General features: G+C 38.4%; 2 protein-coding genes across 2 annotated transcripts in view; one reads left to right on the forward strand and one right to left on the reverse strand.

Annotated features, from left to right (window-relative positions):
- Positions 1-19,114, forward strand: part of LOC127663229 (uncharacterized) — a 516,242-nt gene that overhangs the window by 320,287 nt on the left and 176,841 nt on the right. The gene's annotated exons all lie outside the window — the stretch shown is intronic.
- The window catches only part of drp2 (dystrophin related protein 2), a 261,720-nt gene that overhangs the window by 25,367 nt on the left and 217,239 nt on the right, over positions 1-19,114 (reverse strand). Inside the window, exon 18 of the mRNA XM_052154732.1 lies at positions 15,207-15,272. Within this exon, the coding sequence (XP_052010692.1) occupies positions 15,207-15,272 (66 nt within the window). The remainder of the gene's footprint in view (positions 1-15,206; positions 15,273-19,114) is intronic.

The raw sequence follows: 19,114 nt of genomic DNA on the forward strand, positions 1-19,114 counted from the left end.
GCCAGAGAACACTCAGAATTCATCCTAATAATACAGCAGTGGAGTGAAGAACCCACATGCAGGATGGTGCTGCCTCCACAATAGCAGGAAGTCGATACTCATTTACCCACCAAGTGTCCTTCAGCCTATGAGAGTAATGCTAGCTGTCCTGGTTAATTCCCTCCGCCTAGCTGTGAATGTGCCTAATTTAATCTGTTAAAGCATCAATCAGTTGGATCCAATCAAAAGGTGATGAGTGGTCCGGTTGCAGATACAGATGGTAAATTACTTAGACTGCAGAACTGATGATGGAATCACAGATTCCAGGGTGCAAGGATATGTCTGGGTGGTTGTTTATACAGGTATTTGTCAGTGTGTGTGGTAACTGCAGTCCCTTGTTAGAGATAAAAACTAAGGTTGCACACAGATCAGCAAGTACATGACAATCAATTCCCTCTTGAAAATTGGACAGTGTGTATGTGCATGAGTCTAAATAAAAAAAATAGCGGCTTATTCTTTCGGGTATGCTATCAGTTTTGCAGATTACCGGACATCACTACAGATATCTTATGTTATGAGTAGCTTTGTTCAGAATAGTTTACTATTATACTACTACTACAACTGCAGTATATACAGTAGTATGCAAGCAAATGCTCCATATGCATAGAATACACAGAAAACCTACTACATTTGCCAAAATGTTCAGTATGCACAAGAGATTACTGTGTGGAACACGAAATGTAATATGCTCCATTACAGACATCTCTTTATTGACTCATTATTTATTGGCCTGCCATATGTAAGACATTTTTACTGAAAATTGGATTAAAAATGTAAAATATTTTTTTTTATTTCCAAGATAATAATTGGATGGTGTCATGAAGTATTGATTCCTCCAATGAAACCCTGTCCCCCTTGGGTTGTTGTTTGTAATGTCTGTCTGTAGCTGATCACCTAACTACAGTAAGTAAATTCAGTATTACCATATCAATTTACCATATAACATAACATTTTACATTTTGATATAATTGTGTAAAGAACTTGTCCAGAATATGAACCGTAGGGAATGCATGCTCAAATGTTAGCATAGTAGGCTAATCAGTTAGCATACAAACTGGAAACATGAAGGAAAACATTTAATTTGACCATTTGTTGCTTTGCTTATATCATTTAATAGGTCAAATATAGGCTCCAAGATTTTTGTTGATGTATTTTCATGATTAAGACAGCATAAATCTTCTGTTAACTGTTAACTGAGATGGACCATTTGTATTAAAATGAATGGGAGAAATCGAAAACTCAATATGGCAGGTGTAGAAAAGGAAGTCCGGCCTTACAGTTAAATTAGCCAATCGCCTTTTAGGTAGACATCACCTGTCAATTAACTTGAGAATGTGCATGCGCATTAGGTGGATGCTTCATCTAAGCTAAAGAAGAATAATTTATGATACTATTGTTGTTCAATTTTACTACTGATTTGAAATATGTTATTTGATCTTAATCTTGACCAGCCATAATGGAAATTTCAGGCTAAGTTTACATTAATATGGATACATTTGAAAACAGCATTTTAATTTTCTAAACTCTCTCCATCCACACTGCCGTTTTCAAGCATTTTCCAAAAGTTGCTCGTCCACAATGAAACGTTTGAAAATGCTTAAATCGCCTTGCGAAACATCGCAGTTGCATGTACAGTCTGAAACGTAATTGTCCTCTTGTTCTGTTGCCGGACACCAATTCTACGTACATTATCAGGCACAATAGGGTTGCCACCAACTTGATTGTTTTGGTTGAATGGATCATATGACAACAAATACTTGTAGCATATGAAGGATAATCATTAACCCATCAGATTCATGAATACAAAGAACCCCCTTGTAAGATCACTGAAATGGCACCAGCTAGTCTGTTGAGTACAATGCGCTATTGACAGAGAGACACTCCAGCTATGGACAGAGAATCCTCGTGGTGCTTTCTAAAAACCCCCGCACATGTGACACCCCCAAATCCTCGTGTTTTACCATGTGAGAAAAGCCATGTGAGACTTTGAACGTAAAAATGTGTGTGCCTTTCATTTAAAACCTAGAAATGTCTAGTTTTAAAGAAATATGTGTAATCCCTGTATGTTGTGTATTTCTGATGTTAGATCAAAACCAGTTGAAATTTGTTTTGTTGTGTAGTTTAAACTCTGAGGCCTTATATTTAATAGCCTAAGAGTGTATATCCACATTTAAGGGTACTAAATACACTTTTCTTGGTATCAAATTAAACCTTACGACTTCAGGGTGCTGACTCTCACTTAATTCTTACTGAGAAGGAGAAATGAACCCTTTTAATCCTATATATATATCCATGTGATAAATGTATTGACATGTATCTAATGTTCCATCTCAGGATTTCCCTTTTTGTTGTTTGGTCTATGTTTTCTTGCAAACTCTAATGGGTTAATGTTTCAGACTTTGCATACTATGGTTAACCGAAATCATATGTGTGGCACGTTTGGTCTCAATAACTTGGTATTTTGAAGATCGAAATGACTGTGTACATGATATGTCGATAACAACAACATATTAAGTATTACAAGAATATTTCCTAGTTTCTTCATCGGCTACCACCCCTCCAGGGTGCACACGCAATGAGCACCCTTAGAACAAAGAGCAATAAACCAAATTCCCGCCTGGAACTTCCACCCTTCTTATTGGTCGAGCCAATGAGAGGTGGGACACGTATTCTAAGGTTATAAATTGCATCCACACTGGCCCTTCGCTCTCTTATCTTCTCCTCTTCTTGGCTGCTCCCAACTCCCAACTTACTTCATCTCTCCTCCCTTCCCCTTGGACTCCCCCCCGGCACCCCTCTCTCTTCTCTTCTGCTGAACATTGCAACTTCTCGGAACAACCCTTCAATTCCTCTTCAAGTGAGTTTCAACTCCACGCGCTGGAAACACCAAACCGAAATCCTCCATCTCACGGACGCCACGGGGACACGATATCCACGCAGCCTTGCTCAGCCACACATAGGTCCATTTTGCAAGTATTATTCCATTGAAATTCAAATGCATCACAGTGTGTAATTTCCTCGCTGGCTCCAAAGGGTTAATTGTTGAAATAAGTTTGCCATACCTCTAATAATTCTTCACTTTCCCTTACTGTGTTTATTTTGTTTATTTTATGTTTATTATATGTTAAATGTTTGTTAAGTTTGTGATATATCCTAGTTCTTTGTATTAAACCCAATTATACGCTTGGTTGTCTGTGTGTGTTGGTCATAAAACAAAGCCTCTTTAATGTGCGATCTAAAGCTATGAGCTGATATTATCAAAGTAAGTTAACGTGCTTTGATGAGTAGCTTATAACTAAGAATAAACCTTTAAGAGAATTGATCAGGAGTATTTAGCAAAGCAGTTCGCTGGACGAACTGACTGATTGCGGTAGCCCACGGGTCAATTCCATTAAGGTGTTATTAAAATTAATATAGCCTGTCTGCATATAATGTATATTCCTAATTAATTATAATTCGTTGTGTTTAATTATCTATATATATTTGAAGCAGACTCTTGGACTATATAAGCCCTTTTTGGGGCGTTTTTGTATGTATTGTTATCTGGTTCAATCATTGCTTACGATCATTTAAAATTAATTGTACATTCCCCAAACCTGACCTGGATACTCTACATACTGTACTTCATAGTTTTCAGATATATCCATTTTCCCAGTCCACACTACAACGCGAAGACAAAAAGTGTGGAAGGAAGGCCAAAGCGTAGAGAAAAATATGCGTTTTCAAACAAAAATGTATTAGTGTGGATGTGGCCTCAGTCTTTCCTCATTCAATTATGTAGGAGCTGTACATTTATGCTGCTTATTTCTATAGAAAACAGCTGCACCAGCCTGCCTGAGAATGTTCCAAAGATGGCCACCGAGTGGACTGACTTGCTTTGAAAAGGACTTTGATGACAACGGCACTTATGGAATTAAAAAAGCACTGTGATGAGGACATGTATCAAATGCAATGAGGTCATGTGATAATGTCCTCTGTTACATTCAACCAAATCCACCCCTTAATTGACAGCCTAAAACAACAAACACCAGTGGATTTATCCTTCCATCACCTCAATCAATCCTCCAATCAGCCTATAAACTTAAGTATTTGCTCTACTGAACATACTCCTTCCTCTCTTGCTGCCTATCTCTCTTACAGCAGAAATTACATCCAAAACATCTGATGTGAAATTAATTTTCTATTAGAGTTCAAAGGGAGTCTTGATAATGAGGGAAATGATGTGCTACTTCATTTAGCACACTCTAGCTCTCTTATTTTCTGAAGGACAGAACTACTGTATCAGATAAAACTGAATGAAAGGGATTTTCCATTGGGCTGCAAAAAAGTTCATTCTTGATGGAGACAGAGAGGCATCATTACAGCCACAATAGGCTTGACTTGTCCCATTTAGTCAATACTTCATCTATCAAGCTGTATACTTTCTGAATACACTGAATGTACAAGATCAAAAGTAAGAGCATGAATGGAAATTTTTAAAAGCAAATTGAGATCAAAGAATTAAACATGAACATGCAATGACAGAAGGGGGAAAAGAAATGAGCTGCACCCACGAATAATGTCATTATTTGCATGCATTGTTTATAGTTCTATGTTGTTTTAGTGCCTGATTCACCAAATGAGTTATGCAAATCAGATAATGCCAAAAACAAAGACACAAAAAACTAATTCAAGCTATTTGTGCAGTCTCAACCCAATTTGTGACGATTGCACAAATTGCATGGGGCAATTTGTGACCAGGCAAACGTTTCAATAATTAGAAGGCATGAATGCAATAAATGAAAAACAGTGAGGTGATTCATTTGTTGTGATTAAAATATCCACTGGGTGCAAAAGAATAAATTGATTAGAGACAATATATTAATCATTGGTTTCTGATAAAAATTGCACATATATATATATTTCTACATTTATTATGTTTTTAACAAATGATATGAGTCCTGGTCAGCTGTGTTTCTCATTTCAATTCAGATCTTTCATTTGTTCCCACTGAGCAAAACATTGCTTCATGTGCTGTTTATTAATTTCACTTTTAGTTTAGAAAACCTTCATTTTAATACCCTCAAATAATAAATGAAGATTCTGTTTGGTGTCTTATGGTTGATACCACCTGTAAAGCACTTGACAGTTCAAATAAATGCAAATTTATATGTAACCCACAATGTCAGTACACAAAAATACACAATCAACTTGGCCATAATTAAAGCTGTCATCACTTGAACATCACTAGTACACAGATGTCCCTTTAAATAAACTTGCAGCCTGCTTTTTGTGGGCTGTAATTATGCCACATAAATTGTACCAGGCAATGGTGCTAACTTTTGTGAATCCTGCACATTCTTTAATTAGCCTCATTTGCATAGAAAGGAGGCATGGCAATGATTTAATTTAAACACAAATGTCACAGTGCTATACCAGCCCACATTGTGTTTGGTTAAGCTGGACTGCATATGGTATGTAAATAAGATGCTTAAGATGAGTTTTGTGCTGAAACACCACATGTACAACTGATGCTACTCTTTTGGTACTCTTCCACTGCACGTTATGGTTCGTCTCGACTTAGATTTACTTTTCTGAGCTTGCTCACCCTCAACGTGCGTGGGATTATAGGCTGATCGTCATCTTGCACCACCTCTACTGCCATGGCATCATCTTAAATACGACACAAACATTACTGACCATAAAAAATAACATGACCGCTAGCTGCCTACTAGCTCATTGTGCTGCATAAAGCAGTTGTTGCATGGTGATTTTACACAAGTGTAACAGTTAAATTGGCCTGGTTGTTCAAGCTCTCCAGTAGCTGGTCAACTAAATAACGTGAAGCTTTCAAGCAGAATGTAGAGTTAATGTAACAAAACATAACATCCTCCATCGTGGACTCCAACAATGTCGTGGCATTCTCACTCCCATTGCTCTCCGGTCTATTGCCATGGATAGCATCCATTTGGTCGAACCACTTCCACTTTCTTCTGTTTGAACCACTCAGACTGTTGTGGTCCTTGATGGTTCTGTAGTCACATAAGTTTTGTTTAACTTTTCCTTACACTGTTGGTAGGTCTGGTGGTAGCCAGGTACAGCCAACAGCTGAGACACTTCCTGAAAGACATTTTAATTTCGTTCTTCGCTACGTCTGCACCTCATTTATTGACCACGGCATGATTTTGCGCAGATTTTTTTTTACAATTCGAAAATCGCGTGAACAAATGATACTGCTATCGCTGATGCTAACTTTAAAACTAGCAGTTTGATGTCCTGTGTCACAAATCTAGTGACGGATTCTCTCTGACCAATCAGTGATCTGCAGGGTTTTGACATCACATTTAATATCGGCTTGGAACCTTGACCGAGGTGGTACTAAAAAAAGTACCAGGTAATAGCCACAATGGAAAACCCCCCAAAAGCGAGCAGAGTCGAGCTGTACCATGCAGTGGAAAAGCCCCATTTGTGAATTTTCTCCAGAGAACAAGTTCAAAGAGTCTTCCGATCACACATCTTTGATCTTCACAGTATAATCTGATGTGAAAAAAGCTACATCGACAATCTCAAATAACTAGTGTTAAAAAAAAAAACTCTCCTCCTTGAGCGTTTTAAACATTTAGACATTTTCATCTCTAACTTAAGTCAAGGCTGTTGGCATTCTGTGAGCTCAATATCCAAGAACATTTAACACATTCTGTCAGAGGCCAACAGACCCCATAGAAACATTTTAAGTGGTAAAAAATGAATATTCTTTCAAGCAGGAACAACTAATGCAGACTGCACTGATGGGTGTTGGGAGAAACCAGAGCTAGCGAGACACTGAATTGGAGAGTTAAAAAGAAAAATAATATAGAGACAAGCGGGTAATGGAGAGTGATCAATATTGGGAAGGAATGGGCAAATGGAAGAAGACATTCAGAGGCAGAAATAGGAATCAAGCTTATGACAGAGGAAAAAGCAGACAGATGAAGATAAAGGACGCAGAAGCACAGAGAGAGTGTGTTCGGATCTATTTGTAGTACAGATAAGAGCTGCAGCAGGGTGTGAGCTGAGACAGTTGGCAGCACAGTATGGTAGGGTAGGCAAAGGGCTGCTCTGTGTGCTTGTGTGTGTGCTAGTGTGCATTTGGGTAGATGGCAATAAAGTTAGATGGGGCAGAGGAGCATATTCCTGATCTTTTGCTGCAGTCAAACCAAAACCAGTCACATTAGAAGCTTCACTCCGATTCCACAGTCAGCACACAACTTAAAGGGAAAGTTCCCCCAAAAATGCAAATTCTGTCATTATTTACTCACCCTCATGTCATTCCAAACATGTATGTTGTTAGTTGTCCATAGAACACATAAAAGAAGTCTTCACATAGCTCCAAAAAGGACAAAAAGTAATCATAAAAGCAACATAAATGTAGTTCATACTATACATTGCATACAGAAAATATTGAGAACCTTTGATTTTTTTCACATTGTTATATTGCAGCCTTTTGCTAAAATGTTTTAAATTATAATTTTTTTCACATCAATCTACACTTCATACCCCATAATGATGAATTAAAAAACAGATTTTTGGTAACTTTTCAAATGTATTAAAAAGAAAAAACTGAAATATCACATTGACAGAAGTATTCAGACCCTTAGCTCAGTACTTATTTGAAGCACCTTTGGCAGCTATTACAGCCTCAAATCTTTTTGGGTATGATCCGACAAGATTTGCACATGGATTTGTGGATTTTCTGCCATTCTTCACTGCAGATCCTCTCAAGCTCTGTCAGCTTGGATGGAGACTGTCAGTGGACAGCCATTTTCAGATCTTTCCAGAGATTTTCGATTGGGTTCAAGTCCGGGCTCTGTTTAGGTCACTCAAGGACATTTACAGAGTGGTCCCTAAGCCGGGTCATTGTCCTGTTGGAAGGTGAACCTTGAGCCCAGTCTGAGATCCTGAGCGCACTGGACTGAGTTTTCATTAAGGATATCTCTGTATTTTGCTACGTTCAGTTTCCTTCAACCCTGACCAGTCCCCCGGTCCCAACCGCTGAAAAACACCCCAGAGCATGAGGATACCACCACCATGATTCACAGTTGGGATGGTATTGCACAGGTGATGAGCAGTGCCTGGTTTCTAGGAATTGAGGCCAAACAGTTAAATATCTGTTTCATCAAACCAGAGAATCTTTTTTCTCACAGTCTGAGTCCTTTAGGTGCTTTTTGTAAATTCCAAGCAGGCTTTTATGTGCCTTACACCGAGGAGAGGCTTCCGTCTGGCCCTTTTGTCATAAAGTCCAGATCTGTGGAGTGTTGCAGTGATGGCTGTCCTTCTGCTAGTTTCTCCCATCTCCACACATGATCTCTGGAGCTCAAACAGAGTGACCATCGGGTTCTTGGTCACCTCTCTTACCAAGACCGTTCTCCCCCGATTGCTTAGTTTGGCTGGGCAGCCAGCACTAGGAAGTGTCCTGGTTGTTCCAAACTTCTTCCATTTAAGAATTATGGAGGCCACTGTGCTGTTGGGAACCTTCAGTCTTTTTGTAGACTTCCCCAGATCTGTGCATCTACACAGTCCTGTCTCTGAGCTCTGCAGGCAGTTCCTTTGATGACTTGGTTTTTGCTCTGATATGCATGTTCAGCTGTGAGACCTTATATAGACAGGTGTGTGCCTTTCCAAATCATGTCCAATCACTTGAATTTGCCATAGGTGGACTCTAATCAATGTGTAGAAACATCTCAAAGATGATCAAGAGCAGGGGTACTCAATTGGCAGACTCCGGTCCTGATATGGACAGAAGGACAATTAAATCCGGACCGAGCTCTGAAGTTTTGTGCTAGTTATCAGACACCTGGCTAAGTGATTATGTAAGAATATGTGTATTTGCATGCAGAGCAGGAATGAATAGCGTTCAGTGCCAGAGAGACATATTTCTCTCTAGAGTGGGAATAAAGCACGTACAACGCTGCTCACTTTATTCCCGCTCCGTGTGTATTGCCTCTCTGTCCCCACTTTAGACACGAGGTGCCGAATAAAGCCTGATTTACTAAACATTGTTTAGAGTTGTATGTGCAGTTATTTTAACAACAGTAGCAGAGACACCGCTACAGATACTGGCATCTTTCGCTTAAACACTTTGCAGTAAACAGAAATTATCTCTCTGATATGTGATTCCGCCGGTTTAGCTAAGCCAGGTTCGTCTCAGGACAAGTTAACGTGCCGCCTTAAGACTATAATGTTTTTTTCCATCTAAATTTAGCTTCATTAATCAGCATGCTATGAGCCTTTCATAATAAACAGATTTTTGTTGTAATTTTGAGAAAATTAAGCAGAGATGTCATCATGGCAAGGAAAGCCTGTTTATACTTAAATTAATCAAACAGATATTTAATGCTTCACTGTTATGTAAATTGTTTGTTTGTTGTTAGTAGATTCTTACTTTAAGGAAAATATAAAAATGGTCCATTCAGGCTTTTACATTTTTATAAATTTTCTCTCAGGGGACACCCCTGAACCCACAGTATTTAATCGGTCAAAGGGTCTCCTATGTCCCATACATAATGTAGGTATACAAATATTTAAACAAAACTGGACTGCTGTCATTCAGCTTCAAAACAAATTGTTGATCTTATCTTTTAATATTCACATCCAATTGCCCTCGACTGATGAAGTTTTGATGAAATATTTTAATCTTTTGGTAGAAAAGACCTCTCCCCACTAGCTGTCTCTGGGCCCCCATCAGGATATTTTTTCTTTTCTTCTTTTTTTTTTTTTTTACAAAGTACTATTGTTGTCAACACGACAAGTTATAAAAACTATTAAAAAAAGATACATCATTTCCTAGCCATATACCTACTGACACCATGTAAGCTACATACTCTCTGGACCTTTGCTGGGAAGGAAATGTAGAGATCTGGCCACTTGGAACTTTAATTGAATACCCCAGATCTAGAGAAATGGGATGCAACTGAGCAAAATTTCAAGTGACATAGCAAAGGGTCTGAATACTTATGTCTATGTGATATTTCAGGGTTTTTTAAATATACATTTGCAAAGTTATTAAAAATCTGTTTTTTGCTTTGTCATTATGGGGTATGCAGTGTAGATTGATGAAGAAAAAAAAATTTGAGCATAAGGTTGCAATATAACAAAATATGAAAAAAAAAATAAAAGGGATTAGAATACTTTCTAAAAAACGAAACAGATAACTTAAAGAAACATACTTCAAAATTACCTAAATATCAAAATTATCTATCTACGTTCACTTTAACTCCACATTCTCCTTTTTTGTTTTTTCACAATTCACAATTCACTGCCTCTTACTGGTCTGGGCTGGTAAAAGGTGGAGATTTATGTAAAAATGTACTTAAATATTGATCTGTTTCTCACCCACACATAAGTTGAGTTGAATACTTAAGTTGTATTGTAGTGTTGGGTTTGAGTCCTTAGTCGAGTCCGAGTCTTTAAACAATCGAGTCTGAGTCGAGTCAGAGTCCAAATGGGGCAAAGTCCAACTCAAGACCGAGTCCTTAACTCGGTTCATGAATCTGAATTCAAATTGTAACCGTAAACTCAACATCAATATTTTAAGCTTATTTTAACCTTTAAACTTATTTTAAAACAACTGTCAAAATAAATGTAACAAAAACACATTGCATTTCATATACTGTATATATTTTATGATTAGTGTCCTCTGAACAAACTTCAAAGTTGTTTAAGAATTAAAGTATTTGCTTTAGGTGTATGAAGACAAACTGTCCTTCAACACACTTTTTATTATGTTCTGTTGACATTTCAGTTTTTGTTGCTTTTCCCTCCACTGAAACATAGACTAAAGAAAGTGAAAGCTGCATTAGTCATTACAACCATAGTTATTATTGTTAATATAATAAAAAGAGTTATATTTTATTAAAATTTTTATTTCTACTTCATTTTCAATTTGTCCTTTCAATGTAGTTTAGTTTTATTTAAAATGATCTATATCTAAAGAAATTATTTAGTCTATACTGGGATTTCTTTTGTCACTATCTGCCGACTAGTTTTGGAAAATAACGAGTCAACACAGTAGTAATTAGCAATAGATGAGAAGTTACATCTCACGACTTGACTGCAGATGCTACATCCGAAAACACTGGAATAGCCCACTGCTAATATTACGGCCATTTAACACGGACATGATTTTCTAGTTAATTCACAGTAAACGGCACAGTGCAAGGCAGTTCTGTGCACAGCTCGTGCACCTACAACCCTGATGTGTCCGTGTGTTATCATTTAAAAACAATTAGATGGATCATAAATGTATCTAGTACTACCTTTAAGAAGCTATCTGACAAGAGATTCTCAAATATTTTCCACAAGACAAAATAGTGACTGAACGATCCAGTTCAAAAGTTTACATTCCCTTGGTTCTACAAGATTAGTTCACCCAAAAATGAAAATGTAGTCAGTGTTTACTCACACCTGTATTGTTATAACTCCATATGATTTTCTTTCTTTTTCTTAACACAAAGGGAGAAATTGTGAAACAAATGTGTGTTCAGTGATTTCAAACAATGGCAGTTTATGGTGACCACCTCATCAAGCTTAAAAAGGACACAAATGTATAATTCAGAAGTCTAATAAATTATTGTATGAGACTTGTGACTTTTTCTGAAGGAATACGATAAATTTGGGGAGAAATAAAGCGAAATCTGCTGTATTATTACGGGAAACTTCACCGACCGCTGATCTCCTGTGCGCGTTCATGAGACAGACTGCACGCGAGCTTTAGAGCTCCTGGCACGAGTGCAAACCCTTTAAAATATGGTGTGTTGCTTTCTCGATGATTAATGACTGTTTATGTAATAAATGTTCATGAGTCCCTGCTTTGTCCTGACTGTGAAGCTGCCCACTTTTCTTAAGAAAAATCCCTCAGCTATTGTACATTTATTGGTTTCCCAGCATCTTCTGCACATTTCGGTTCTTCCCAACCGTGGCTATATGATATTGACATCCACCTTTTGACACTTAGGACAACTGATGGACACATACACAACTATTACAAAAGGTGTAAAAGAAGAAGGCAACACAAATGGCCTGGGTAGCTCAGCGAGTAAAGACGCTGACTACCACCCCTGGCGACACTAGTTTGAATCCAGGGCGTGCTGAGTGACTCCAGCCAGGTCTCCTAAGCAACCAAATTGGCCCAGTTTCTAGGGAGGGAAAGTCAAATGGGGTAACCTCCTCGTGGTCGTGATTTGGGGTTCTCGTTCTCAGTGGGGTGCGTGGTAAGTTGAACGTGGTTTGCTGAGAGTTGCATGAGCCTCCAAATGCTGTGAGTCTCTGCAGTGTCATGCACAGTGAGCCACGCGATAAGATGCGCAAATTGATGGTCTCAGAAGTGGAGGCAACTGAGACTTGTCCTCCACCACCCGGATTGAGATGAGTAACCACGCCACCATGAGGACCTACTAAGAGGTGGAAATTTGGCATTCCAAATTGGGAGAAAAGGGGACAAATTAGAAATAAATAATAAAAAATAAATGAAAAAAGGCAACACGAGAACTAAGTACCAAGGGGATGCAAATTTCTGAACAGGATGATTTGTGTAAATTACAGTAGATTTTGTGTAATCTAGCATATGAAGGGAAGTATTCAATAAAATATATTTTATCTCTTATTTTTGCATACATTCTGAAAGGGGTGTGAAAACGTATTGCCCTAAAAAAAAGGGGTATGCAAACTTCTGCAATATATGGTTTGTGAAAATGTATAGTTTATTTAATATTTTGCTTTTCAAGATTTAACCACATGAGCTTTTTTTATGTAGAAATTCCATGTAGCCTATTCTATTCATATAATTTCATATTGCATGTGCAATTATGAATAGACTTGTCACGACAGGTACACATTTTAACAAAATTCACAACACTGGAACCTAAAATTCTAAATACAATCTCCACATCTCAACATTTAAGTGCTTGTACTACAACCTGAAAAAGTATAAAACAATAAAAACAAAACAGATAAAAATAAAACAAAACAGAGTGATTTGTAAATCATATTCATCCTTTGCTATATTGAAACCACTACAACATTACATGACGTTTTACCTTAAATGTACAGTAATTTAAAATCAGATGATTGCAACATGCCCCAAAAAAGTTGAGACAGTGTCAATTTAAGACTAATAACAATGTAACGAGTTAAAATAACAAGGCGATGTGAAACAGGAGATGTTAAACTGGCCAACTGAATGTTCAGCAGGCCAACTTCAAACCACAAACTGGCTGAATAAGCAGTGAGTGCGGGTGCTAGATTGGCCTGCCTGCAGTCCTGACCATCTCCAATTGAGGATGTGTGGTGCATTATGAAGGGCACAATACGACAAGGAAGACCCCATACAATTGTGCAGCTGAAGACCTGCATAATAGATGAATGGGGGAAATTCCACTTTTTAAACTTAACAAACGTGTCTTTGGTACCCTAAATGCTTTAGTTCTCGTCTTCAAATAAGCTGAAATGTATCTGGTCAGTCAGCACAAATGGCCAAAAAAATGCATTTTCAACAACGAGCTGAAAGAAGCCGATCCATTTCTTCACGCAAAACATGAATATGTGAACAAGTTTGTTCATTTCCCCACGAGCACGAGGTAAATCAGACAATATCACATTCAGAAAGCTACACTGAACTTTTTACATACAACCCCAATTCCGAAAAAGTTGGGACAGTATGAAAAATGCTTATAACAACAAAAGGAGTGATTTGTAAATTACAGTTTATTCCCCTTTTGCTATATTTTAAGCACTACAACTATACATATGATGATTTTCCTTGTGAATTAACTTTTTTTTTTTAAATGTACAGTAATTTAAAATCAGATTATTGCAACACACCCCAAAAACATTGGTAAAGTTGAGTGTTTACCACTGTGAAACATCAGCATTTCTTCTACTAACACTTATAAAGTATCAAAAAATCTGCAAACGATACCAAAGACAACAGCGCGAAGAAAAATGAGAGATTTAATTTAAGAAGAAACAGTGACCCTACCAACTGAAACCAGGACGTAACAAAAACAGTTTTTTAGAGAATTGTCGGGACACCAGGAGACACCTCTTAAACCCGTGACTGTCCTCCTGGGTAAACAGTGACGTCTGGTCAATATAATTAAATTATAAAAAAAAAACATTTTCGCTGCCCAAAAATCGTGGTGCTAGCCTTCTCGTTAATCGACGTTAAACAGTAGTCTCTGTAGTAACATTCTATCAAATTGGTTGACTGATGAGTGTGCCGCTCTGCATGTGCGTATGTGTGTGCATGTGTTTGCTCAACATGGTGAAACAAACTCTGTTTATGTCTATGACATCAAGGGGTGCTACAAATGTATGCAGACAGAGATGTGTTCTTTTATTTCTGTTTTGTCATTTTTATTTTATTTTTCATTGCATCATAAATGCCATGGATTCGGCAGGACTCGGAAAAAACTTGATGACCACAACTCTATTGTCTGGACTATTTTATAGTGCTTGTTTAGTCACTCAGCCTGATTCACTTTCATTGTATGGGGGCAAAAAAAAAATAGTACAAATCCTGCTAAACATCATATGTTTATGTTCCACTGTAGAAAAAAGAAAATCATTTGGGTTTAGAATGACATGAGGGTAACTAACTAAATGATGAAAGAATTTTTGAGTGTGAACGAACATGTGTATGTGTGTGTGTGTGTGAGGATGACATAAGTCTAAAGTACTACTGTACACTCTGTACAAGAACAAAAATCTAATTCCAAATCCCATAGCTATAACTGAGTGTATGCATGAATGAGTGTTAAATTTCCATGCGCAAATGCATGTGTCTGTGTATGCATGCTTGTGTGTGTGTACCGAGCGTGTAATGTGCACTACGTCCAGACCAAAGCGGACACTAATCAGTGCTGGCAGCTTTCTTGAGCCCTCAAGACCTGCTGCATGGAGCTTTCATTCTTCTACTGGAAAGCAGCTGACCCCTGTCCACCCCGCTGCATGCCATCTCTCCCTCTCTTTCTCACCATCTCTCTCACTTCCTCTTGGGCTGTTGTAATGGCCCTGCTGTTTGGAACACTGTGTCCATGCAAAGAGGATCAATATGCCAATCAGAGCTCAAGGAAGTGAGTAGGGTGGCCGCTGGGAGTGTATCAGGGCAGAAGTGAGGCGTGATCACTGTCTGTGCGAGACGGAACTCCTACCTGCTAGCAAAATGCTCGATCCGGCTGTGTGTGTCCGCATGAGGCAGCCTGGGAGATGAGCAGGGCCTGTCAAAACACACAAACACATCTGTTAGCAAAATAACTTTGTTATGTATGTATGCTTGTGCATTGCCTCCTTAGAATTAATTGCTTTTGTTGTATTTCTTTTTTGTTAGTCGCTTTGGATAAAGTGTCTTCTAAATAAATAAATGTGAACAAGAACATAGTTGTGAACTAGGTCATGTCCAGTGTTGGGGAGTAATTAAGCAAGGGATAATGTCCTGTCAACCGGTCATTATTACAAAACAGACCCTGACAGGGTGATCCTTTTAAATCAGTTTTGACCAGTTGACTGTGCATTATCCCATTTATTACTTTACATGGCTACATACCAAATAAATAAATCCATGGAAATGTTTTATTATTTTATTATCTTGCTTGACTGCAGAGAGATACTAGAGACAGAACACAAATACAGCTATGTAGGAAATTAAATTGCCAGGATGAGCTGCTTTTTATACAGTAATGTCTAGGACAATGGTCATAATTCATGACAGACCAATCAGAATCCAGTATTCCCAACAAATGTGTAACAAATTACATTTTTAAATTCTTCTTCTTCTTTTAATAGTTGTTAACTGATGACCAGCTGGTCTGGTCATTCATTCATTCCATTCATGTTTTGTATGTTGTTTATATATGCCATCGTGAATTCTGATGTCTGTGTGATTATGCTGCGAACCAATCTTCCCTAAGGGGACAAATAAACTAACTAAAAACTGGCCTGGGCTGCATTTCCCAACAGCATCGCAAATTTAAGTTGATCGTAGATACCATTGGTGCCAACGGTTTCTATGATCTACTTAGGCTTAGGAAGCTATTGGGAAATGTAGCCTTTTTATTTTACTCAGAAAAAGACAAATAGCGAGAAAAACACACACACACACACACACACACACACACACACACACACACACACACACACACACAAAATCATATCAATTCTCATGTAGTGATCCATTAAGTATGTTTTCTTTAAAGTATTTAAGCAACATTATGATCCCATTTACACCTGGTATTAAGATGTGTTCTGATCACATGTGGTCAGCGTTAAATACAGGTCTAAATGGGGGCCTGGGTGTCTCAGTGAGTAAAGACGCAGACTACCACTCCTGGAGTCACGATTTTGAATCCAAGGAGTGACTCCAGCAAGGTCTCCTAAGCAACCAAATTGGCCCAGTTGCTAGGGAGGGTAGAGTCACATGGGGTAACCTCCTCGTGGTCGCTATAATGTGGTTCGCTCTCGGTTGGGCGCGTGGCGAGTAGCATGAAGTCTGCACATGTGTTATGTCTCTGTGGTAACGAGCTCAAGCCACATGATAAGTTGTGCAGATTGGCGGTCTCAGACATGGAGGCAACTGAGATTCGTCCTCTGCTACCCAGATTGAGGAGAGTCACTACACCACCACGAGTACTTAGTGCACATTTGGAATTGGGCCGTCCAAATTGGAGAGAAAAATTTTAGAAAATCAAGAAATACATTTATAAAAATACAGTTCTAAATGAGGTCTAAAATGTTTTAAGATCAAGCACAAAAACCACATATAGATATTGTCAAAAACGCATGTGACCACAACGCATTTGCAGTGTAAATGCTAATCCGACCCGATGTGTCCCGAACAGCTGTGAAGCTTCACCCCTCACCTGTCAACCACCTTTCAACCACAACAAGATTGAAAACTGTGGCAGTAACGAGTAGGGCTATAGCTTGTGGGGTGAAAGGTGATAATGATTCTAGGGGCCCAAAGGTCCAGGGGGTCAAGTCAAGTCATTTTTATTTGTATAGCGCCTTTCACAACACACATTGTTTCAAAGCAGCTTTACAGAAGATCAGCCATTAGCAGAAGATAAAACTGTAAAATCTATAATGTCTTAGAGTCATCATTGTGCAGTTTGATAAAGTACGATTGTGAATTGTGTTTAAAAATAAGTTATTAAATAATAATTGTTTTTATAACCCCAGTGAGCAAGCCGAAGACGACTGTGGCAAGGAACATAAAACACCATAAGATGTTGGTAAATGGAGAACAATAACCTTGGGAGAAACCAGCAGAGGTGGGTAGAGTAGCCAAAAACACTCAAGTAAAAGTATAATTACTTCAAAAACATAATCACTCAAGTAGAAGTAAAAGTACTAACATAAATAATTACTTGAGTAAGAGTAAGAAAGTATCCAAATAAAAATAGTATTCAAGTAGTGAGTAACTCGTTACTTTCATAAATGACATAATATACGTTTACTCCCCTATATTCCATTATATAATACACATTGAACATGTACTACAGAATTATTATTATTATTATTAATGGAAATTCTGTCATCATTCACCATCATGTTGTTCCAAACCCATATGACTTTCCATGCAACACAATAAGGCGATATTAGACAGAATGTTTGCCTTAGCCACTATTTCCTTTCAGTGAATGTTTTATATATATATATATATATATATATATATATATATATATATATATATACACATACACTCACCTAAAGGATTATTAGGAACACCATACTAATACTGTGTTTGACCCCTTTCGCCTTCAGAACTGCCTTAATTCTACGTGGCATTGATTCAACAAGGTGCTGAAAGCATTCTTTAGAAATGTTGGCCCATATTGATAGGATAGCATCTTGCAGTTGATGGAGATTTGTGGGATGCACATCCAGGGCACGAAGCTCCCGTTCCACCACATCCCAAAGATGCTCTATTGGGTTGAGATCTGGTGACTGTGGGGGCCATTTTAGTACAGTGAACTCAGTGTCATGTTCAAGAAACCAATTTGAAATTATTCGAGCTTTGTGACATGGTGCATTATCCTGCTGAAAGTAGCCATCAGAGGATGGGTACATGTTGGCCATAAAGGGATGGACATGGTCAGAAACAATGCTCTGGTAGGCCGTGGCATTTAAACGATGCCCAATTGGCACTAAGGGGCCTAAAGTGTGCCAAGAAAACATCCCCCACACCATTACACCACCACCACCAGCCTGCACAGTGGTAACAGGGCATGATGGATCCATGTTCTCATTCTGTTTACGCCAAATTCTGACTCTACCATCTGAATGTCTCAACAGAAATCGAGACTCATCAGACCAGGCAACATTTTTCCAGTCTTCAACGGTCCAATTTTGGTGAGCTCTTGCAAATTGTAGCCTCTTTTTCCTATTTGTAGTGGAGATGAGTGGTACCCGGTGGGGTCTTCTGCTGTTGTAGCCCATCCGCCTCAAGGTTGTGTGTGTTGTGGCTTCACAAATGCTTTGCTGCATACCTCGGTTGTAACGAGTGGTTATTTCAGGCAAAGTTGCTCTTCTATCAGCTTGAATCAGTCGGCCCATTCTCCTCTGACCTCTAGCATCAACAAGGCATTTTCGCCCACAGGACTGCTGCATACTGGATGTTTTTCCCTTTTCACACCATTCTTTGTAAACCCTAGAAATGGTTGTGCGTGAAAATCCCAGTAACTGAGCAGATTGTGAAATACTCAGACCGGCCCGTCTGGCACCAACAACCATGCCATGCTCAAAATTGCTTAAATCACCTTTCTTTCCCATTCTGACATTCAGTTTGGAGTTCAGGAGATTGTCTTGACCAGGACCACACCCCTAAATGCATTGAAGCAACTGCCATGTGATTGGTTGATTAGATAATTGCATTATTGAGAAATTGAACAGGTGTTCCTAATAATCCTTTAGGAGAGTGTATATATATATATATTGAAAGTGAATGGTGACTGAAACTGTCAGTCCCTAACATTCTGTCTAATATATTTTGTGTTCCACATAATACAAAGCCTCTCACAGGTTTGGAACAACATGAGGGTAGAGAAACGAGGACAGAATATCA

The sequence above is a fragment of the Xyrauchen texanus genome, chromosome 23, assembly GCF_025860055.1.
Source record: "Xyrauchen texanus isolate HMW12.3.18 chromosome 23, RBS_HiC_50CHRs, whole genome shotgun sequence".
NCBI classification, from domain to species: domain Eukaryota; kingdom Metazoa; phylum Chordata; class Actinopteri; order Cypriniformes; family Catostomidae; genus Xyrauchen; species Xyrauchen texanus.